Source organism: Falco cherrug, chromosome 20, assembly GCF_023634085.1.
Source record: "Falco cherrug isolate bFalChe1 chromosome 20, bFalChe1.pri, whole genome shotgun sequence".
Taxonomy (NCBI): domain Eukaryota; kingdom Metazoa; phylum Chordata; class Aves; order Falconiformes; family Falconidae; genus Falco; species Falco cherrug.
Window position 1 is genome coordinate 3,921,603 of NC_073716.1, and position 21,776 is coordinate 3,943,378.

The following is a 21,776-nucleotide window of genomic DNA, read 5'->3' on the forward strand; positions in this document are numbered from 1 at the left end:
CTTCCGACACTGCCTGTAGCTGCTGCAAACGGCGCAGTCCTCTGTACCTGCCCAAGCACCCTGTGGGAGAGAAGATGCTCAGCTCGAGGGACCTAACACAGATCGTGGTTCCCCAACGTTACCCCCCGTCTGCTCCCTCCAGCCGGAGGCTCGCGCTGGTGATGCGTGTGCAGTCACAGCGATGCTGAATGTCCTCCAAGTTATAAATGCTGTCTGTCAAGGACCTCGTCAAAGGTGAATTTTACCAGCCAGGAAAAAGGAGAGCGGCCGGGCGATCCCTCCCCACTGCAATCTTGCAGCCGTTACAGAAGTGAAGAGGCTTTTTTGTTTACCCAGGGAAGTAAGGAAAGGAAAAAACAACCACTGATAAGTAAAACGTTGGAAAGATTGTAAAGTGAGATCAAGGAATTTAAAGGAAGGGAATTTATATGGTGTATTTCCTGATAAAATCGGACATTTCAAAGCATCCCTTAGCGGTGTGGCAATGTTGCGGTAACCCGAAAGCATTTATGGGCAGCAGAATAGGCAGTTCCCTTGAAAAAGGGTATTTCAGACACATGATTTTAAAGGCTGCTCCGTGGCTCTGTGCCCATTGAAACGGGAAGAAACCCTCAAGCCAAAACGTCCAGCAATACAAAAAGACGTTTGGGGATTATTTATTATCATCCGTTCCCAATGCGGGAACACTAAATGCAGTAGTCAGGCCTGGCTGCTCTGGGCTGGACACTCTGCACACACAAGTTAGAGATACATTTTAATCTGCTCCCTGTAATGCACCAGTCAGGTAATTGTGCCGAGGGTGTGGGCAGACCTGGGTCTTTTTTTAGATCAGGTCAGAGCAGGCTCAGAAGTCTACAGCCGCCCTTTAGCCAGACGGAATGGGATATCATTTCTTTCCCTTTACACCTAATTGGACCAAATTCACTCGTTAATGCAGCACCTGTGCCACCGAGGCAGTGACAAAGTGCCAGGTGTAACCTCTTTAAAGGGCTCTTCCCTTGAACAGATCCACCTGTGGTGCCCTCTGCACCAGGGAGCAACAGGCACCTCCCGAGAGTAGCAGACAGGATTGCAATGCTCCAGCTAGAGAGGGGTGAGTTGTGCGCTTTGTATTCCCTCTTCGTTTATTTTCGCAGCCTACAGCCCAACGTCGGGCGAGACTGAAGCACAGTCCCCCCTGTCTGTTCTCCCTCCATGTGCTCGTGGCGACTGCTGAGCCGCGTGGGATTGCAGGGGCAGAGCACCATCCTGACCCTTGGCACTCGGAGCATCGGATCCTCAGCTGCCCCAAGCGGATCCACCTTGCTCAGCACCAGCTCAAAGTGCCCCTCCTGAGCAGCTCTCTGCCTTCAGCCGCCGGGTGCCAGCAGGGTTTGGAGGCAGGCTGGCTTCTTGCCAGCTCAGCGCTACTCCGGGTTGTAATCCCAGTGTCTGGGTCTTCCCTCTTGCATCACACCTGGCCTGAGCAGGGCTGCACCCTGCGCACAGAGGGGCGGCGAGCAAAGCTCAGCCCAGGTGGGAGGGACTGCGCTCCTGTTAAATCCACGGCTCCCAGAGGACCCAGTCCTCGCACAGACTCACCCTTGTGCTCATTTTATGAGCTCAGGGTGCTCTTGGAGGTGTTGCAGCGAGAGCGGTGCACAGGAGAGGGGACAAGCAGCTGCAGCTCAGGTACCTGCAGGGTGCTGATTTCAAGGGCCATCTCTGCCTTTTCCATGTCTCTCTCAAGTTGTTTTTTTTTTCCTCGTTCAATCCTCCACGCTGATGTTATTTGCGGTATCAGCTCCTCTCTCCCATCCCTTCTCTTTCTTCTGCTGCTGCTTTGCATCTAGCTGGTGATTATTCTTGTGCCCTGAGAGAAATCTGTTGCAGAGATCTGAAAGAAGCCAAGACGTGGTTGTTCCTGCCTGAACAACACTGCCGGCTGGCAGAGAGACCAAGCGGTGTTTATCCTGGGTGGGGAAGGCTGCTGGATATTCTGTGAGAAATGGCACGGGATTATGCTTATTGCTCAGGCTAAGGTTTTGGACTTTTCTCAGGAGTCCATGGGTTTTATTTTATTAGCCATTACCTGTCTCATTCACCCAGTGTTTGAAGCCTATTTAAGATTTCCAGTGATGTTTGTTGACCGTGCAGCCGAACAAGCGGTGTCAGATGCTTCATCCCCTCTGCCTGAAGTGCGTTCAGCCTGCAGGAGCAAGGCTGCGATCATGTGTCTGTGCATGTGCACCCAGCTTTTCAGGGGGAGGCTGCGGTGTGCTGAAGTGTTGAGAGTTCAAAGGCAATCAGAGTGCCACGTGGTAGCAAGGAGTGTGACTGGCTGGAGGCAGTGGTTTACGCAGGGCTCGGTTGTTTGGTACTGCTGCATGTTCTTCAGCCGCTGACAGTCAGCAAGGTCAAAGTGTTGTGACTCAGGTCAGGATCAAGAGATGCTGTGAAACCAAACCCAAGGTTCTGAGGATCCGTCCGTGCGTAAGAGGAGAGCAGAGCATCAGGATGATCGTGTGGAAGCTGTGCAAGCAGGGCTCCAGGCAGGAGCGCTGCAGATACACGGCCTGTGTAGGCAGATGTTTTGGCAAGAAGGTGGAGGTCTGAGGAGGGGAGGAAGAGTATCTAGTCCCACCTTGGGTCTGTCCCTTGGACCCCAGAGAAGAGCATGGTCTGCTGCCTCACAAGGTTTCAGGCCCTGAGGTGCAGTGCTGTACACTCCAGGGGATGTGTTGCAGGGGAGTGCAGATGTACCGCATTTTCTGGAACACTTTTTAAAGAGTTCTGCAGAGCCCTCTGTGCAGCAGCTCTCATCCTCTCCTTCCCTTGGCACCTCTGAAATGCAGGGAAACAGCCTCTCTTATGCAGCTGCTTCCTTTGTAATGCTACTGCCTAATGTGGTCCCGCAAGGGGATGGAGGTGAGATCTACCCATGGTCTCAGAAGGAAAAAATCCAGGCTGGTGCTCCAAGGAGCTTGTTAGTGTGTCTAAAAAGTCTCACATTCCTCTAACTCATCTGAAACATTCCTAGAATTAGCTAATTTACTCTCTTTTTGGACAGACACCCTTGTCTAAAGATGCTTCCCGTGTCCACTGCTCACCCTGTGAAGAGGTGGAGGGAAAACTCTCCTGGGAGTGGGGGACCAGGCTCTGCTCCTTGTCTCCTACGCAGAGAAGCTCTTGCCAAAGGGGCAAGAGCCATCCCGGAAAAGGGAGCATGGCAGTGGGAGGGAGAGTTATCTGAGTAACAATTTCAACATTACTAATAACCCTCCTCATCTAAAACCCTGGAGACCCTTTCAGAAGTCTGAAATGTTGCTAAACAAGCAATACATCGGGGCTGTTTGCAGGGGGATCGCTGGGGGACAATGGCTTCCACTGCTGGATGCCACCAGGTCATGTTGGAGTGCTTCTTGCTGCCCCAGCAAAAAGTCCTCTTTTGGCAATGGTCACACAGATGCTGCTCCATTGTGGGGCTCCGGGGGCTGATCAAATACCAAGAGTCAGCGATGCTGTCTGGGATTTCATAAAGGCTTCTTTTTGCAGCTGAACTTTCTAATTATTCTTGTTTGAGCAAGGAGGGAGGTGGCTTCGTCTGACAGTCGCCCCTTCTCCCCCCAGACGCTGGGAGGGCTGCCCCTCTTCAGGCACCAGCTGCCTCACGCTCCAGGGGCTGGACCCCCCCTGGAGCTGGAGGTATATTCATATTTGCTATGTGGTACTGCTGCTCTCTCTGCTCTGCAGGCAAAACACAGCGTAACCACAGGAACTTTCTTCCTCAGCCTCCTCAGCACACCCTGCTAAGCTAGGCAAGTCGCCCCGCAGCCCTCACGATGATTAAGCTGGGTGTAATGAGCTTTGTGAATCCTGGGTGTCCCAGCAGTTCCTTTTGCTTGTCCCGGGAAGGGGATGTGAAACCAAATTGTGATCGGGAGGCTCCCAGGGCTCGCGTTGCAAGGAAAAACAACCCCGGCTTGCAGCTGGCTTTCCTGTTTTGGGGTCTCTGCGCAGACAGGGAACAAGTCTGTGTCCCGGCTCATATGTCTTTGCTCCAAATAACTGTGCTGGGACAGCCAGGGCTTTGGGTGCAGCTGCCAGGCGAAGCTGCGGCAGCTCCACCAGCACAGCGGTTCCCTTTGCCTGGTCTGCCGAAGACTGGGGAGAGCCAGTGTGGGCAGAGGTGGAGCTGGGGGTCCACATCGAGCTGCGCTCCAGCAGACGAAGCCAGGACACGGCCCTGCACAGGGGGACTTTGCTCCGTGTTGGATCCGTAGGGCTCGGTCCACCTGGCTGTGCCTGGAGGGTTCTGGAAGGGCGTGCAGGCATTATCTAACAGCCGGGGTGTGTCGGGCATGGCCCTGGCCCAAGGGCATCCTGCTGCTCCTGCTGCCGCCCAGGAGGCACCCTGCAGCCCTCCAAACCCAGCACCCTGCACCCTGCCTCCGCTCCCCGCAGCCCCGCACGGGGACTGCGGCCCCAGTCCCAGCCCCAACGCCCCAAGCCCAGCTCCTTCCATGGCAGGGGGCTCTGTGTTTTCGTGTTGGGGGCCGCTCCTCCGAGCTGGGCTGGAGGTGGAGGGGAGGACTGGTATTAACTGGGCTGAACTGTAACTCCCGCCTCACCGAGCTGGGTCTGTTTGGTGCAACAGGCAGCTGCCTCACCAAGAGCCTTTACAAGCGTGTCTGTCTGCATCCAGCAATCTGTGACTTGTCCCCTTCATTTTAGGGGGAATTCCGTTCCATGGTCTGTTTCCAGAAGCAGAAACTCTGTGATTTCCAGTCTAGATGCGTTTCTGGCTGGTTTATTTCCATTTCTTCTGGTGCTAACTTTGTCTTAGCTCAAACAACAGTGCTCCTTCCCCCAGTGTCTCTGCACAGCCAGTAAATCCTCCCAGCCTGGGTGAAGCTGGCCAGCCAAGCCCTGGAAGGCACGTCTGCAGCGCCTCGGTTACCTCTGCCAGGCCTGCGATGCTCCTGCTGCTCAGCTTGCTCTGCTGCCGGAGCAAAAAGCATCGCACCTCGGATGCGGGATACAGGCTCCCTGCCTGGCTCATGGTCCTTGCACTCCAGCCCAGCCCCTCTTCCGTGCCCGGGGGGCACAGCTGGACACTGCCCAGCCTTTGCAGGGGCTGCGCCCCAGGGTGCTGCTATTTCTGATTGCTTTTGGAAGGTCCTGATGTCTGTGGTTTTTCTTTCTCGTGGCTGCACCACGCTGGTGGCTAACAGCTACCTGGTGATTAGCCTCCTTCGCCCAAGCCCCGGTTCTTCCAAGCAGAAGAGCCTGCAGCTGAGGCTTGAAATTCTTGTGAGGAGCCTGGGAGACCTCTCACTTCAACCCAGAGAAGGGAAGGGAGGAGAAATGAGGTTTGGAGGCTAATTCTGGCAGCATCAGGCACAAGAAAGATCAAAAACTCAGGGCAGGAATACAAGAGAGGAGGGAAGCTGTTGCGTGCATGCTCCTGGAACCCCCTGACAGTCCTGGTTCATGCATACTGCACGTTATTTCTGTACCTACTTAAATTAAAACCAGCCTTGTCTTGCGGACGCTGACTGGAGCCAGGCAGTTCTTCTCCCCGGGGGAGAATCCAATTTTCGCTCCATCTAGCTTGTGTTTTTGACCTGGAATGACTCTTCTTTTTATATTTAACAAATGTTCCCTCCAAGCCTTGTACCGTGCTGCACTTCTCACGGTGGTGCCTGCGGCATCATGGCACATACGTGCTCCAAGGCAGGAAAACAGAAGCGGGCAGACAGCTTATCTGGGATCCGACTGACCGCAGGGCAGAGCCGTGCAGTGACGGACCAGAGGCGATGGGAGCTCTGCGGGCAGAGCCCAGGCACGGCCAGCCCGGCCGGCTGCTGGGAGGGGGGAACCCGGGTCTCAGCCCCACGGCTGCATCCCCTCTGCCTCGGGGTTTGGGTCCAGAAATGCCGAGGAGGAGCACCACACAGGTGCTGGCTGTGGCACAGCCGGCCGGGAAGGCACCGTGGGCTACAGCACTGCTGCGGGCGCAGGAGGGACCCCACCATGTGCAGCCCGTGCTTCTCGCCCACCTGCTCCCGAGCCTGGGGAGCAGCTACCTGGAGGTGCAGCTCTTCCCACCCGTTTTCTGATCGATCCCTTCACAGCCATAGGGGTAACCTGCTCCGGACTCTGTCCTTCTCCCATCCAGGCTGGGGCTGCCTGTCTTTCCCCTTTGTAGCATTAACCAGTTAGTTAGAATTCAGAGATGCTCTGTGCCAGTATAACCTGCAACTAAAGACACAACAGCTGCCTCCCGGAGGCACTTTCCTTCCTGCAGCACATGTCCTTGCTCCTGAGCCTCTTACGGAGCAGCTTGCCAGTCCTGTAAATAAAATCTATCAAAGGCTCAGGAGACACAGTGGGGTCCGGGATGGGAGGAAGCTAAGTGGGTTTGAAGTATTTATTCACTTCTGCAGTCCTTAAAAACCTCTCCTAGCTCTTTTGAGAGCGTTACTGGTGTGACTCATGATCCATAGCCATGCCGAGTGCCATATGCTGTGAGCAGCAGCAGACAGCAGCAATGTTTTGCTTCTAATTCCCTCATCTTCATGAGTCTGTGCTATTCTGAGTGTCTCTCCAGCAAGAGAAGAGGCTTCTTCAGGGTTATATAATTAATAGAGGGCAAAGCTGGCCTGTTCTGAGCCACCTCCGTAACAGCTCTCAACACCCAGCACGACAATTAGTCACCACTTACCAGACATGACGTACCGCGCCAGCCCAGCGCTCCTGCCTTCGCCCACGGGGGTTTATGGACTGGCTGCCCCAGAGCAACGTGTCTCTTTCTTAATCCTGTGACTCCATAGTTAATCAGTCTGAGATAGGTGAGTAAATAAGTCAGTCATTCAAGCCTGCTGCAGGAAAGGACAAATATTTCAGTAAGCGTAGCCTACTGTTTGTATGTATTACACATCAGATCCGCACAGGATATGGAGGAGGGAGCCCTGAGCTGTGGGATTAACTCCTGTCACTGAGACTTTGACTCTGGACATCCCGTGGTCCCCACTGGTGCTGCCCACCCCGAGGGCTGGAGGGGACAGGCACGCTCCCAGTGCAGTACAGCCACGGGCAATGTGCTTGGCTTTGATGTCCTCATGCACTGAAACGCTGGGGTTTGGCTGTCACGGTGGGTATGGAGCGGGACTGGCTTATTTTCCTCATCCTGACGCAAATGAGCAAGGTTCCCTCAGTGCGTTTGGTGGCAGCGAGTTTTGCCGAATGGCACGGCAGCCACCACAGTGCCGCAGACAAGCACGAGGGAGAGTGGCAGCCAGTGGGGCCCCACTTATTCACTGATGCAGTTAAACTTCCCCCACCTCCAAACAGCGTCCTGAGACCTTTTGCCCAGGACCCCCCAAAGGAAGCCCACCTTCTGCCGTGTTGGGTAGGTTTTTTTAAACGGAGCATTAAAAAAGTACTTCCTATCTAAAGCTAAGCCAGGAGCATTCCAAATTTAATAGCAATCGGATTCCTCGAGCGTCACCTCGACTGAGAGAGCAGCCACATCCACAGGCTTCCAGGGCTCAGCTCACATTGTACCAGCAAAATAAACCTTCAGATTAAACGTACACCCACTCACAGAACATGATCCTGGTGGGCAGCCCAATCTCTCTGGCCCACCACGTCCACCCTGCGTGGCGCTGGGCTCGCTGTCTACCGTGGCCTCTCTGGACAGCTTCTGAGGGTCTGGGTCCCGTGCAAAAGGTGTTACCAGTGATACTTCATTTCATTCTTAAACAAGAAAAGAAGCACCATACAAATAAAGTGGAATGTAGTTTGTAGGCCTTTTAATCCTGAAAAGCTGTTGCAAATTAATCCTTCTTGCACTTGCCCGGATGCACTGTGGCACCAGGAGCAGAGGCTGGAGGGGGGTGGAAAAGCAATACAGGATGACTTGTTTTCTTATGAGCTGAATTCCAGCTTTGCACTCCAAATCCTCGTTTTTATAGACTTTTCCGCTGAAGTCTGCTCCTGCCCGGGGCATGCCTGTGTAACCGCTCCTCTCTCTGCATTCCTTAGATTCTTCTTCTGCTTGAGACGCTGGATTGAAGAAGGGGTCTGAGGTCCCTGGTGGAGAAAGGGAGGCAAGGAGGAAGAGGAGGAGGAGAAGGAGGAGGTTTCCCTTGGACTCTTAAGCTGTCAAACCAGAAAACCGAACCATGTCACAGGTCATACAAAACCACGTGTTGCGCGTTGGACAGACTGTGTGTGTTTCCTCACAGGAGGAAACTAAGAGCTTGCACCCGGCGGGGTACCCGGGCTGCTCCGCGCTGCCGGTGGAGTACGCCTACTACTCAACGGAGGGCTGGGCTGACCCATCCATGATGGTGCGCAGCAATGCACGCCTGCTTCCCGGTGGACGGCTGTACGGAGCCCACCCCGTGTTCGAGCACGTGGCTGCCCACGCGCAGGGGAAGGGGCAGCAGGAGACCTCTTTGGAGAGACCCACTGCTCCCTATCAGCCAAAGAAGGAGGAGGACGACACCGGCACGGATCCTGAGGCTCACCTGGTGTCTCCTACCTTGGACATATCAATAGAAAGCCTGAACCAGCTGATTCTAGAAATCGACCCAACCTTTCAGCCACTCATGTGCAAGCCAGTGAAGGACACAGTCCAACCTGCTTCTCAGAGTGACACTGCTACCACCAAGAAACAAGATCCGGAGGCAATAGGTGAGGCAAAAGGCGCTGGTGGTGCGGTGGAGCCAGCGCAGCTCAGACGTAGTGAACACCAGCTGCTAGAGGCAGAGTGGAAGTCCAGGGCAGAGAGGTTGGCCCCACAGCAGCCCCAGTGAGCAGGATGAGGTGCTGTGCTCCTGCGGAGGGCTGGAAATGGGCATCAGTGACATCCCCCACCAGCCCCAGTGGGATCAGTGTGGGACACTGTCTCCTGCTCTCAGGGTTTCATGTAAAGGAGCAGAACAGAACGCTCTCTGCCCAGCTGGTGTGCTTGGGTGGCCTTGGCCTGATCACTTTTGAGATGTCTCCTGTCTGGCTAGCTCAGCAGGATCCAAAAGTCAACAGAGAGAACAGCCTTTACATCAACCTGATGTTGGTTTCCATGTGTTTGGAGAAAACATTTCTTGTTAGAAATGGGACTCGTAGCTCTCAGGAAACTCCTAATTTTTATTACCAGCAGTGACTAGAGACAGGCACTGACCTCTGGATGCGACGTGCGGCCCCTGCTCACCCCCAGAGCGGAGCCCCAGTGCTCCCGAAGGGCAGTGGAGCCTTTCCCAGGGTCAGGCTTGACCGGTGGAAGCACAAGGATTCGAAGCCAGATTTCCAAAGCCCTAGGCTAAGGTACTGATAGTTACACAACCATCCCATTTAAATGTTCCCGATCGTTTTGCCAGGGAAATTCTTTTTTTCCAGGGCTTGCACACTTCTCCAGCAGCATACCTGGCATACACAAGGCAGAACATCAGCAGCACATACCAACCCCCTCTTTCTGCCCTCGTGCCTGGGTGCCTTACGTGAACCCTTTTGCAACGCTTCCCTGTCATCCCTGCAATCCGAAGCTCTGCTGTGTGTGCTGCTTCTGATCCAAGCACTCTTGCCTGTGGCTCTTTTGCAGTGCGTTAGCTGCTCAACACGCTGTGCACAGGGTAACACCAGCAGACAGCGCGCTGCATGCCGCTGCAAGCGTTCTGGTGGGCTGGAGGACAGATCTGTGATTTGTTGAGGTGCCTGACAGCGGTCTCACTGATTCTGAAAAGCCTTATCGCCTATCCGTGTCTACAGACACGGAAATACCTTGAAAATCTGTCCCCAGGCCTCTTTCCAGGGGCAAACAGGAGGATGTTAAAGGCGTGAAGAAAATTCCTCCTGAGCCCTCACGCAAACATCTGCATGGGGAACGCAGGGCTAGAGGTTGGGAACATGCATGGGAACGAGGTGCATGTCTGCAAGTGCACTGAGCAGCAGCCCCGGCAGGTGTGAGGGTCCTGATGCTCCCGTGGGAAGCAGCTAAGCCGGAGTCGGGCAGCACAGGGGCTGGAGCGGTGCGAGCACGCCGCAGGGCTTGGGCCATTCCGGAGCAGACGGCATCCCTGCTTCCCACTGGGATGGAAGGGGGTGGCCTTGCAGATAAAATACTGTGACAAAGTGCAAATTCAGCTCTTGGCTCCTCAGCTAGTGTTTGGAGGCGTTCAGATGCCTCCCTCTCCTTCAGGCATCACTCAAGGGCTGCAGTCCCGAGCAGCTCAGCAGGTAGCATGCTAGTGGTTTTGAAAATTTGGCTCCAAGTGTGAAACCGAACATCTGGAAATCTGGCCCTGAATTCAGTGGGAAAAGCCTCACTTCAGCTTTCATTTTCTTTTAACAGCTCTTCTTTTGTACACAAACTTCCTACTGCTGCGCAGTGCCCCTGCTCACCCACCTCCTCCTGCTCCAGCCATGCGACCTGTGCCTCTGCCACTGCTCCTGCCTCTCGCTGATGGGAAACGCTCCCGTTAGGCTCCTGCCTCCCTTTTCCCCCCCTCGGCCATTGCAGAGGAGACCTCACAGGGCCCCTTTGCGCTTTCTAAATAATTTCCATGCTCCTTCTTTCTGCCTAAGGTGTAAGTTCCCTGCAAGCACGGCCACTTGCTGTGAGGGCTGCCAGGAGACTGATGATACCCGGAGTCCACGAGAGGGGCTTGTTCTTGTCTAGTGGAAGCCCTGAGGAGGGCTTTTATCGTAACAGATGCTGTAGCAATAGGAGATGCATTCGTGAAAGCCGCTAACACCCCCTGCTCCTGGAGGGGAGGAGATCATCTCGGCTTGCGTGACAGCTGGGCTCCGTGGTTGCGGCACTTTTGCCACTCCTTGATGCTGAAGAACTTGCCAAGGTCTCGAGCAAATATTTGAGGTTTAACCACACACGATAAGCAGGAGCGAAGGCAGAGAAGTAGGAGGCAAAAGGCCTCATTAGCCCAGCGCGCAGACGCTTTTCAGTTATTTCTTTAAAGGTCAATTAAAATCCCCATTTCTTTTCCCTTTTTGAGGGAGACATTGACAAAAAGCGCCCGGCCCAGAGCTTGCTGGGAGGGTTTGCACGCTGATACCGGAGCCAGGCGGCTCCGGAGCCTTCCCGAGGACAGGCTTTGGAGGAGCTGCCGGCTGCCAGGGGCGGTGAGGGTGTGGAGGGGGAAGGCTGCGGCTCTGGCTCCTTCCCGTGCGTGGTCCAGCTGCATCCCCACTGGGGACCAGCCCTTCTGGCTTACCCGGCGCCTCCTTGGCGGCTCTCCGCTGGCCATGCCGATCCAATCCCGTGCTGGGATCGGCATAGAGAAGGGGCTCGGAGAGTAACTTTTGTACAGACTTGTGCTTTTCCGGCTCGTCAAGCTTTATGCCCCAGAGGTCTGGTTGTTCCTCGCAGTAAACAGGGTCTGCAGTGCTCGGCAGCCGCTTGCCCCAGGCAGCTTCCCTCACAGGCAGGTCCCAGGGCAGGACCCAAGTACATAACCCCAACTGCCGGGGAACTCAGGGCTGTTACCAGCCGTTTTTCACTGCTGCAGCAAAAAAAAAAAAGGTTTTTCTCTCTCCAAGAAACACCCTTAAGAAGGAGAACTTTCCTGAACTCCATGGCAGGGCAAGAACCAGGAGCTGAAAACAAAGCTGGGCACGTTCAGACTAGAACGGAGGCGTGTGCTTCCAGGAGTGGGGGGGATGAACCACTGGAACAGCTTCCCCGGGGAGGTGCTGAATTCGCCATCGCTGCAAGCGCTTAAATCAAGTCTGAGTGTCTCTTGCTAAAAGGCATCTTCTAGCTCAGCCAGAAATGATGGCCTTGGTCAAGGAACCCAGTGACTGAGCATCGGGTACCCAGGCAGCCAGGCACATCCTTGTCTTGGCCCTGAGGTTTCACTGAAGCTCTTGGAGCAAGGGATGCTCTGTCCGATGTGCTCCCCTGTAAATGATGGCGGGCAGAAGGGCTGGGAGGTGCCTGGCCTGCCCCGAGCACAAATGGGAGAGCAGGAAGAAACCCCCAACAGGGTATGGGCACAGAAACTGCCTTGGGAATTATTTCTCTAAAGAGACTCGTGCAGGATGGGGGAGAGGAGGGGAGAGCAGCCGGCCTCTGCCCTGCGCTGGTGCTTGCTGGACACCTGCAGCTTCCAATTGCCCTTGTCCCGTGTGGCATCCCGCTGCCTCCCGCTCCGCAGCCACGGTGTGGATGCTCCTCCACCCAGCCAGGGTGTGCAGACCCACGTGCCTGCTGCCGTGGGCACCCTCCGAGCCTGATGTCATCCCTGGGGGGAGCAGCCAGATGTTTTTCTCTTGAGTCAGGTACAACCAGAGCGGCTGCTGGAGGAAGCACCCGCCTCTCCCTGCAGGTCTCGGCAGGCACCGGCTGCGTAATGCTGGCGGGGGGGGTCTGTGCAGTCAGACATGACCGCAGGTAACCCCCCTCCCCGGGGAGCCTGCCAGCGCTGGGGGGGGGGGGGGTGGGGGGCACTGTGGCTTGGTGGCTGTGAGAAAATCAGCCCTCACAGGGTCTTAGCAAAGGCCGGTGGGGGGCCATGGGGGGCTCCCTGGGCCCAGCAGTGGCAGGGCAGGCAGAGCAGAGCCGGAGTTAATAGCGAGGAGAGCAGAAATGCGTGTCCCTCACAGAGCTTAGCTAACGAGAGGCAAACACTGAATCGGTAACGATCTCCTCTTTCTTCCTGCAGACATCAAGTACATAGAGATGACACCAGGCAGAGGCACGTGTGGGGAGCTCTGGCAGGGCACCCCCCACCCCCCACCCATGCCCTTCTCAAGGTCCCCCCAGGGCAATGCCTTCCAGCCCCAAAAAGGGGGACTCAGAAGCAACTACAGCACCAGCAGCAACGTGGTTTTCTTGAGCCCACCCAGCCCCGCGAGCCCCCGGGCGGCCACCCCCAGCTGTGCCGCCTCCCCGACCTGCAGCAAAGGGACCGAGTGCATCGCCGTGCCCCGGCAGTGCGTGGCTGGCCAGGTGGACAGCATCTCCTATGGCCCCGGCGCACTCAGCACCTCCCCGGGCTTCGACAATTTGCTGAAGCCTGTGCACGTGGTGAGGGCCCAGCAGAGGGGCAGCTGGGTCTCCCAGCTCTCCATGAGCCCCGGCTCGGACACCAGTTACATCCTGGGAAGGTAAATGCCGCCTTGTGTCGCAGTCTCAGGCTGATGGTGGGGATGGAAGGGGCACAGGGCAGTTACCCCAAGTCCTGCTGTCCAAGACCTCCTTCCTCATGGTGGGAGTCGATGCCATACAGGGCTGGGGATCCACCACTCTGGGGGGGCTGTGCATCACATCCCGGTGAAACAACCCCCCCGATCTCCTTCTGCTCTGTCTCCCTCTTGCAGCAGCACCCACTCGCTCCACAACGATGACTCGGATGCTCACCCTGCTGCCTGCCACGCTGCTGACTGCCCATCCCCTGCCAGCTCCCTGGGCAGCCCCTGCCCACCCTCCCCGAGCATCAGGTCCAACTCTGGAGAAGTTTTTGGCCTGAGTCCCCACCAGCCCAGGGCACCCTGCGCCACCATAGCAAACACCTCCCCATCCCAGAAGGGACAGGCCAGCAGCTGCCCCCCCTCCATCCTCAACTCCACAGCCGACATCCCAGTGCTGCTGGTCAACGGGTGCTTGGAACAAGGAGATGCATCTTCCAAGCCGGCCAAAGCCCCCCCAGCTTCTGTCAAGCAGATCCCCCTTCCCAGCTGCAGCCCAACCTTGAGGCTTGGTGGCCTGAACAACGCGCTGTCGGCACCAGCACTCTCCTGCGTCTCGGACAGTAAGTCACCTCCCTGCCGTAGGGCAGGGCTGGCGGGGGGAAGGAGCTGTAGACCCCAAGAGCAGCCAGGAAAGGGGGAGCGAACACCGTTTTCTACTCTGGTTTATCTGTGGGTTACAGACGTGAAGGACGGGAGGTCCTGGCTGGAGCTGGAGATCCTCACTGGATCTCCACAGGGTTGCAGAGCGCTCCAGCTCTTTGCTGATGACTCTGCATCTCAGGGTTTTGCCCACCAGGGTGCTGGGGTGTGTGCTCAGAAGGCAGAAACGCTCTGGTTCCCTCGGGAGATGCAGGTACACTTACTTATTTATAGCACCTGAGAATGAGAACTGTCCTTTTGTCATTTCATGCTTGTCTGTGGGCCCAGAATGGGTGGGGAGGAGGGGTTAGGGTTCCAGTTTGCTCTGGAGAACATCTAAAGATGTTCTTTAAACCAGAGTTTACAAGGTCCCTCATTCAAGGGTAAACACTAGGGCTATTGTTCTTGGGAGGAGATTAGCAGAGGCAGCTCTCAGAGCAGAGGGTTTTAATTGGGATTCTTAGGGGAATAGCAGGAGAGTTTCGTGGGTCAGATCCTCAGCTGGTGTAAGTCCCCATGGTCCAGTGGACTTGTGCGGGGTTGGGCAGACTGGCACTGCTGGGAGATTCCATGTGCTGCCTCTCCACGCTCCATCACAGCCTGCCAAGAGAGATAATTACATGGAGAATGAATTATTCTGAGGAGCAGGGAGGAAGCTCTGTTCAAAAGGATTGGAAAAAAACCCTTCAACCCTGGGCAGCCTGCAGAGCGGTATCTTTGCTGGGGCTCTGCATGCTCAGCGGTGTCTGCGGTGAAGGTCTTTCAGGACCTTGACACCATGAGGTCTCTTGCAGGTCCCCTCAGGGCTGGGCAGCCAACCATGAAGTTTGTGATGGACACGTCGAAGTACTGGTTCAAGCCGAGCATAACGAGGGACCAGGGTAAGGCAGCCAGCGTCTCTGCTGGGGTAACCCCGTCTCAGACTTGCTGGCTGCAGGACCGCAGCCTGTTCCCCGTGCTGGAGTTCGCCCCCGTGCAGCATCTCGGTCTGGCTCTTGCCCATGATGACTGAGGTCCCATGGGGACCTGGTGGTGGCACTTTATAGTGGGGGCTGATGGGTGTGGAGAGACCCCCTCACAGGTCTAGGGGGAAGGCTCAGAAATACAGGTTGTACCACAGCCCCTCTGACCCCCCTCAAGTCCCCCAAAGCCGCTCCTGCCTCTGTGCAGCTACTCAGCACGGCCTGGGCAGGGGCTGGCTCTGTCCTGGGGACCACAGGGACCCGTGAGACCACGCTGGGGCCCCTCGTCTGCAGGGCCACTGCAGTCGGTACCCGCACGAGGGACATGCACGTCCTCGGCAAACACTCCCGAGTATTTCTCGCTGCTGCCAAGGAACGACTCCCCGCGAGAGCATCGGCCGGACACGAAATGCAACGCGGGGAGGTTCCACCTGTTTTGCTTGGCTGAGCCTCCGCCTGTGCTTTGACAGCGATCCAGCTGCTGAAGGACAAGGAGCCAGGCACGTTCGTGGTGCGGGACAGCACGTCGTACCGGGGGTCTTTTGGACTGGCTATGAAGGTTCCCGTCTCCCCATCCGGCAGCCAGACAGGTACAGGGACTTGCTTGGAAAGGTGGGGTTTTGCTCTGAGGATTTAATTGAAACTAGTCAAACCAAAGCAAGCCAAGAAGCTGCAGGACTCCGCTTGTGTGACAAACACTGGCAGCAGCATCTGTGCACCCCCATCCCACCCCTGCACAGGGGCTGGCATCGCACTCTCCATGCAAAGCAGAAGCCCCAGTGGATGCCCTGGGATGGGGCCCTGGGGCGGGCAGGGGTGAAACAACGGTGCTTGTGCTGATGCTGATGCTGCCTTCAATCCCGCTTGCAGGCGACGAGAGCAGTGACCTTGTCCGGCACTTCCTTATCGAGTCGTCTGCCAAAGGGGTGCACCTGAAAGGAGCCAGCGAGGAGCTGTATTTCGGTGAGGACGGTGCCATTGCCTGCAGCAGCCCTGGCAGCCCCAGGAGCTGTTTCCAAAAGCCCCTCGAAGCACCAGCCAGGTCCCCCTCAGCATCCCTGGCAGCCCCAAGCCCCTCAAAGCACCGGCCGGGTCCCCCTCAGCATCCCTGTGGTGTGTGCTGTACAACCACTGGCACAGGGACCCTCCGGCCCCAGGGTCCTGCTGGTGAGGCTGTGGTAGGGGTCTCCAAAACAGACACATGGGGCGGGGGTTGCAAAACCCACATTTGTGGCTGTGAGGCCCCACATAGTCCAGTTTAGCCCCCTTCTGAGCTCCCTGGGACACTGATGTGGGGCCAAAGGTGGGTGGGTGGGAGGTTTTGGGTGCCAGGACCCCCCTGACTCATGGTTCTGTGTTGCAGGGAGCCTCTCTGCCTTTGTCTATCAGCACGCCATCACCCCGCTGGCACTGCCCTGCAAGCTGAGCATCCCCACCCGAGGTAGGTGTTACGGACAGGATCGGTGCTCCGAGCCTTCCTTCCTGCCTGTCTGGGGAGGTAGGCGAGGTCCTGCAGTGGGGAGGGGGCTGAACCTGGGTACCCCTGCACTGGGGCTGACTGCCCTGGCTGCATGTGGAGCAGGGACCTGCAAGAGCTGGCTCAAGTATGAGACGGCAGCGACTTGCTTCTGCTGGGGATGGAGGGGGGTGAGCAAAGCAGCGGGGGGCAAGGGGCCACTGAGGGTGGGCAAGGAAAGGAGGAGCAGGGAGATGGGAAGCGAGCAGAGTCAGGAGAGGGAGGCAGAGGAGAATTGAATTAATTACTGCTCTAAACCCCTGCAATTTAAGTGGTCCTGGGCTTTTGGGCCACCTCTTGTGAGATAAGGAATCACTACCCAGTGCAAAGTGGTGACCCAGAGCAGCCTGACCCGTGGCATCAGTGCTCCTGCGTGTCGTTTGTGCAGACCTCGCTGACGGCGAAGACAGCCCTGACTGCGCTCCCGAGTCCACGCCATCCCTGCTGAAGAAAACCGCTGGTGAGGAAAGGAGCAGGCAGCTGTCACCGGGGGACAGTCACGCTGGCAGTAGCTAAGCTGAGGGCGTACACCCGTGCTTTGGGCTTTAGCCCTCACCTATCAAACACCAGGCTCTATGTTTTTTTATATCACCCATTCTGAGACCGTTCACAGCAGAAGCTGAAAAGCCAGCGCTGCCCTTGGGGCTGTGCAAAGAACCAGGTCACCCCAGCGCATCCGTGGGTGCCGGTGCAATGTCCCCCTCCTGGCTTTAGCACCAGGCTGGGGACACCTGCAGGTTTTCTTCACATCCTCAGATCATGGAACCTGATATTTTTAGAGAAAGGAGACTTTTGGTTCTCACGACGGTGAAGTGAAGCTTGAGAACACAATTCTTGAGGTCACAAGGCTGATAAAAGACCCACAATTCCCACAATTTTCGATAGCCCCTGATTTTTAAGCTTCTCCTGATCGGCTTCAGCTGGTATTGAACATCTGGAGTTTCTAGGAGAGGGATGGGGCAATCAGGGGCTGGTTAAATTGCTGAGGGACCTTATAGGAGGCACGTGGAAACAGCACAGCAGGACGGGGAAGGGTCTTTGCTTCTCTTCTACACCTGGGTGCCCCCAGCCAGGGTGCAGCAGTGGGTGGGCTCCGGGTGAGAGCAGAGAGCGATGGGCAGGAGACCATGCGGATGGGTCACGGCGCAGTCGAGGGAGTCGGGAACCACTTTGTTTTGCTGGAAATTCTGAAAAATAAGTTGGCAAGCTGAAAAGTTTAGTTTGACCCAGAACAGCCCTTTAAACAGCTCAATCAGCCTGAAATGTCATGTTTTAGGTTGGCCTTCAGCCGTTAGTTGGCTTGGGGTATTTCTGCTTTTCATTAAAGGAAATATGTAATAAACAGGAAAAAAAATCCAAATATGACATTTAGAATCCGGAAATTAAATACTTTGACTTTTAAAACAATTAGTGCAAAGCATTAAAGTAAACCAAAATAAATTTGCGAAGAATTTCTGAGTCACCAAATCTTTAATTTTAATCAAAACAAATCTGACCCACGTACGCGTCGGGTTCCGCAGGAGGATGCCTGGGACCCAGCCTTGGACCCGGCCCCGTGGTGCTCAGCGCGGTGAGACGCCAGCGTGCTGCGGGGCCGGTGCTGAGCCGGGCTCTGTGCTCTCCTTGCAGTGTGCAACGTCTTGTACCTCAACTCGGTGAACATGGAGACGCTCACGGGAGCCCCGGCCATCCAGAAAGCTGTCTCCTCCACCTTCGAGCTGGAGACGCTGCCCACACCCACCCTGGTGCACTTCAGGGTGACGGAGCAGGGCGTCACGCTGACGGACATCCAGAGGAAGTAAGAGCTGCCGCCGCGGCCGAGGGCTGACGGGTGGCAAGGTGCAGGGCAGAGTGGAAAAGCGTCTCGCCCGTGCCCACCCAGCGCCCTCCTTGCGTCTCAGCCTGCCCGCCTGCTGATCTGCAGCGCGGCAAGGAGAACTCGCCCGCTAGCACAAACCCGTGCTGCAAGCCGGGGGGGGTGGGCACGACCCCCCCTGTTACAGCACCGGGCACGATGCTGCTGGCGACATCTCAGGAGTGGGAGGCAGGAGCTGGTGGAACCCCCCACCAGGAGGTGCCGGACAGGAGGCACCCCGGGGAGCAGGACCCCACACCCCCCTTCCCCAGCAGCCACTAATTCTTCAAGCCGGGCTTCAATTTGCAAACGCCCGTTTCTCCGAGCAGCTTCTGCCCAGGGCTTCCCTCCTCTAACGCCAGGCTCTCCTCCCCGACAGGGTCTTTTTCAGGCGACACTACCCCTTGGCTGCCATCAGGTTTTGCGGGATGGACCCTGAGAACAGAAAGTGAGTAGTGGGCTGCCAGCGGGCTGGGGGCTCGCATCCCTGCGCTTCCCAGCTGCTCCCGTCTCTGCACCGCTTCGAATCCCAAATCCCAACCGCCGGCTGTGCAGCCCCTGCGCCGGGCTGGGGTTTAGCTACGTGTAACCCTGGGGTTTGCGGCTGATGGGATGAATTAAATTCCAGCCTTTGAGTAAATCCAACTCTGCTTTTCCCTCAGGTGGCAGAAGTACTGCAAGTCCTCGAGGTAAGAGCCACGCGGGGACCTGCCGTGCCGGTGGCTACCGGGGGGAGATGCTGCCTGGCCCAGCCTCGCCTCCCCAGCGGGTGCATTGCAAAGCTTTGCTGGGCAGCCAAGAATCGAAGCTTAAAAACGCAGAGGGGATGCAATAAAAGTTAAGGTGGCGGCAGGGTGGGACGTGGGGCAGATGGGTGAAGCTTTACGGGGGTTCTTGCTCAGTAGGTTTTGATGGGGGGCTTGGCTGAGCCCCGTTCCCTGCATCCCCTCACGCAGAAAGCCCCCATCCCAGTCCGTCAGCCTTCCCAGGGACTCGCGCACTGGGCTCGGGAAGCGAGTTTCTCTCTGGCTCTCCCTCGCATTCATGAAACTCTTTGCAGCTGGGGGAGCCTTGCCAGAAACGCTTCTCCCGGCTGTTTTGCTTCCAAGTAAACGTGATCGGGGAGCAGGCCAAGGTGGAATTGCTGGAACCGGGATTTTGCTTTGTGACTGGGGCTAGTTTAAGCGTATTCCTTTGGATTCCTGGATGCAAACTGAATAAGTCTCTCTCCCCTTTTTCAAAGGATCTTTGGGTTTGTGGCCAAAAGCCAGACAGATTCGGAGAACCTCTGTCACCTGTTTGCAGAGTACGACACGGTGCAGCCAGCATCGCTTGTCATCGACCTTCTCTGCAAGCTCCTGCCAGGCCCGTAGAGGACAGAAACCCCAGGACAGCTCAGGGCTGGCAGCTGCCACACGCTGCCGAGCTTTTGCCGCTCCCCTTTTCCTGCTTCTGGGTTGCATTTTGGCAACGGCTCGTATTTATATATTTTTCTTACGCACTGTCACGTCAAGAGTCTCAAAGATTTTATGCTCTGGTGGGATACGTTCCTCCGAGACCCTCTGCGGGGCATCCCCTGGCAGTGCTCGCTGCGGTGGCCAGCGCAGGATGGTTGCCCACGGGGAGCTGTGCCGGGCTGGGAGCGGAGCTGCGGGCTGGGAGCTGTGCTTACCGTACGGAACCGCTGCCTCCTTCGCCTGGCTCTGGAGAACTGAAATGTTCTGGCTGAGATTTCTACTGGCAGCGGGGGATGCCTATGCTTGGGGTGTGCAAGCTGAGGTCCATTCAGTGGAGCTGAGCTCCCACCTTTGGGGACTCAGGCCCCCCAGCACCACGGGAGGGGAAGTTTGCTGCAGGCAGAGGGGGTTGACCAGCATCAGGAGGCGGTTTTGCAAATCAAAGCCTATAAAATCATTAGGCCCTGCTGAAAACTCCTGCTTCCCTCAAAGATCAAGAAGCATCAAAAGGCAGAAATGTCAGAGCAGCGTGGTTTTGCCTAGTGCTGGTAAATTCTCCTGCCCTTTTTTGCAACGCGGGGTTACAGGCTAGCTCAACCTCCAGGCATCACAGCAAGCTGAGAAATAAATGTTGACATTTTCATGACAGTAAAACATTGGCTTTTTGGAAATGACTTGCATGAATTTGGGCCAGATCCTCAGATGACGTAAATTGGCGCAGCCTCGTGGAAGTCAGCGCTGCCGTGATTTACACCAGCTGAAGATTTCGCTTTTGCTGTAATCGCGGAGCGGCTCCGAGCCCACCATGCAGTCGCCTCCCTTGGCACTCGCTTACCTGGTGCCTCTGCATCGCTTTAACGTTGCACCCTGCGCTAACGAACCCTGCGCAGGGGTGTTTGCAATAAAGCAGTGGCTCGTTCGTCTCACCACAAACACCGCAGCGGTGTTAGCGACTGACCGACGTGACTCTGCTCGCTCCAGCTGCCCAGCGTCTGCATGCGCTGCACATACAGAAACAGTCGCTCCCCTCCAGCCGAGCTGTGGCAACGATAAAAAGAGATACTGGGGTAACTGGGGGAGAATGGGGGGAGCACCCAGCTCCAGGATGAGAAGCTGACAGCTCTGGCCCCCCCAGGCCATCTGCCCGAAGCTCTGCTCGGCCAGAGCCCAGCACCCAGCCCAGTGGGCTCCGTGTGCTTGTGCCGTCCCCGTCCCCGTTCTGTGAAGGTGCAGGGGAAGGCGGCACCCCAAGGTCATGGGCAGCTCGGGGGGACACGGCTCAGCCCCAGCGCCCCGGGCTTCTGCATCCCCAGGCCCACAGGGACCCCAAGCCCCCTGGGGTGTACAGGATGTGACCCGCTGCAGTGCGCGCTGCAGCCGGCAAGGGGCCCCAGCACAACACCATCTGCCCTGCCTGCACCCTGCCTGTCCCCTGCCTGCACCCTGCCTGCACCCTGCCTGTGCCCTGCGCCCTGCCTGTCCCCTGCCTGTCCCCTGCCTGCACCCTGCCTGCACCCTGCCTGTCCCCTGCCTGCACCCTGCCTGTGCCCTGCCTGCACCCTGTCTGTGCCCTGCGCCCTGCCTGTGCCCTGCCTGCACCCTGCCTGTGCCCTGCGCCCTGCCTGTGCCCTGCCTGCACCCTGCCTGTGCCCTGCACCCTGCACCCTGCCTGCGCCCTGCCGGCACCCTGCCTGTGCCCTGCGCCCTGCCTGCACCCTGCCTGTGCCCTGCCAGCACCCTGCCTGTGCCCTGTGCCCTCCCTGCGCCCTGCCTGTGCCCTGCCGGCACCCTGCCTGTGCCCTGCGCCCTCCCTGCGCCCTGCCTGTGCCCTGCCTGCACCCTGCCTGCGCCCTGCCAGCACCCTGCCTGTGCCCTGCGCCCTCCCTGCGCCCTGCCTGTGCCCTGCCGGCACCCTGCCTGTGCCCTGTCGGATCCCTGCCTGTGCCCTGCCTGTGCCCTGTCTGATCACTGCCTGTGCCCTGCCTGCACCCTGCCTGCACCCTTCCTATGCCCTGCCTGTCCCCTCCTGAGCCCTGCCAGTGCCCTGCCTGTCCCCTGCCTGCACCCTGCCTGTCCCCTGCCTGCGCCTTGCCCACCTGCTGGGAGAGGTCAATAAGGGCAGAACCAGCGGTGCCCACAGAGCTGCTTTCATT

At 57.2% G+C, this 21,776-nt stretch overlaps 1 protein-coding gene across 1 annotated transcript; it reads left to right on the plus strand.

The window, feature by feature from the left end:
• Positions 1 to 1,534: 1,534 nt before the first annotated feature.
• Positions 1,535 to 20,829, plus strand: TNS4 (tensin 4). The gene is made up of 13 exons (XM_005439366.3): positions 1,535 to 1,671; positions 8,029 to 8,682; positions 12,666 to 13,110; positions 13,324 to 13,754; positions 14,628 to 14,714; positions 15,266 to 15,385; positions 15,666 to 15,758; positions 16,159 to 16,236; positions 16,700 to 16,771; positions 17,941 to 18,109; positions 18,546 to 18,614; positions 18,829 to 18,855; positions 19,410 to 20,829. The coding sequence occupies exons 2-13, from the start codon at positions 8,169 to 8,171 to the stop codon at positions 19,537 to 19,539; spliced, it is 2,235 nt and encodes a 744-aa protein (XP_005439423.2). The 5' UTR covers positions 1,535 to 1,671; positions 8,029 to 8,168; the 3' UTR covers positions 19,540 to 20,829.
• The last annotated feature ends 947 nt before the right edge of the window (positions 20,830 to 21,776 follow it).

Coding starts and splice junctions, on each gene's coding strand:
- TNS4 (XM_005439366.3), top strand. CDS start 8,169: ATGTCACAGGTCATACAAAACCACGTGTTGCGCGTTGGACAGACTGTG. Junction 15,386..15,665: donor CCCATCCGGCAGCCAGACAG/GTACAGGGACTT, acceptor TCCCGCTTGCAG/GCGACGAGAGCAGTGACCTT. Junction 18,110..18,545: donor CTGACGGACATCCAGAGGAA/GTAAGAGCTGCC, acceptor CCTCCCCGACAG/GGTCTTTTTCAGGCGACACT.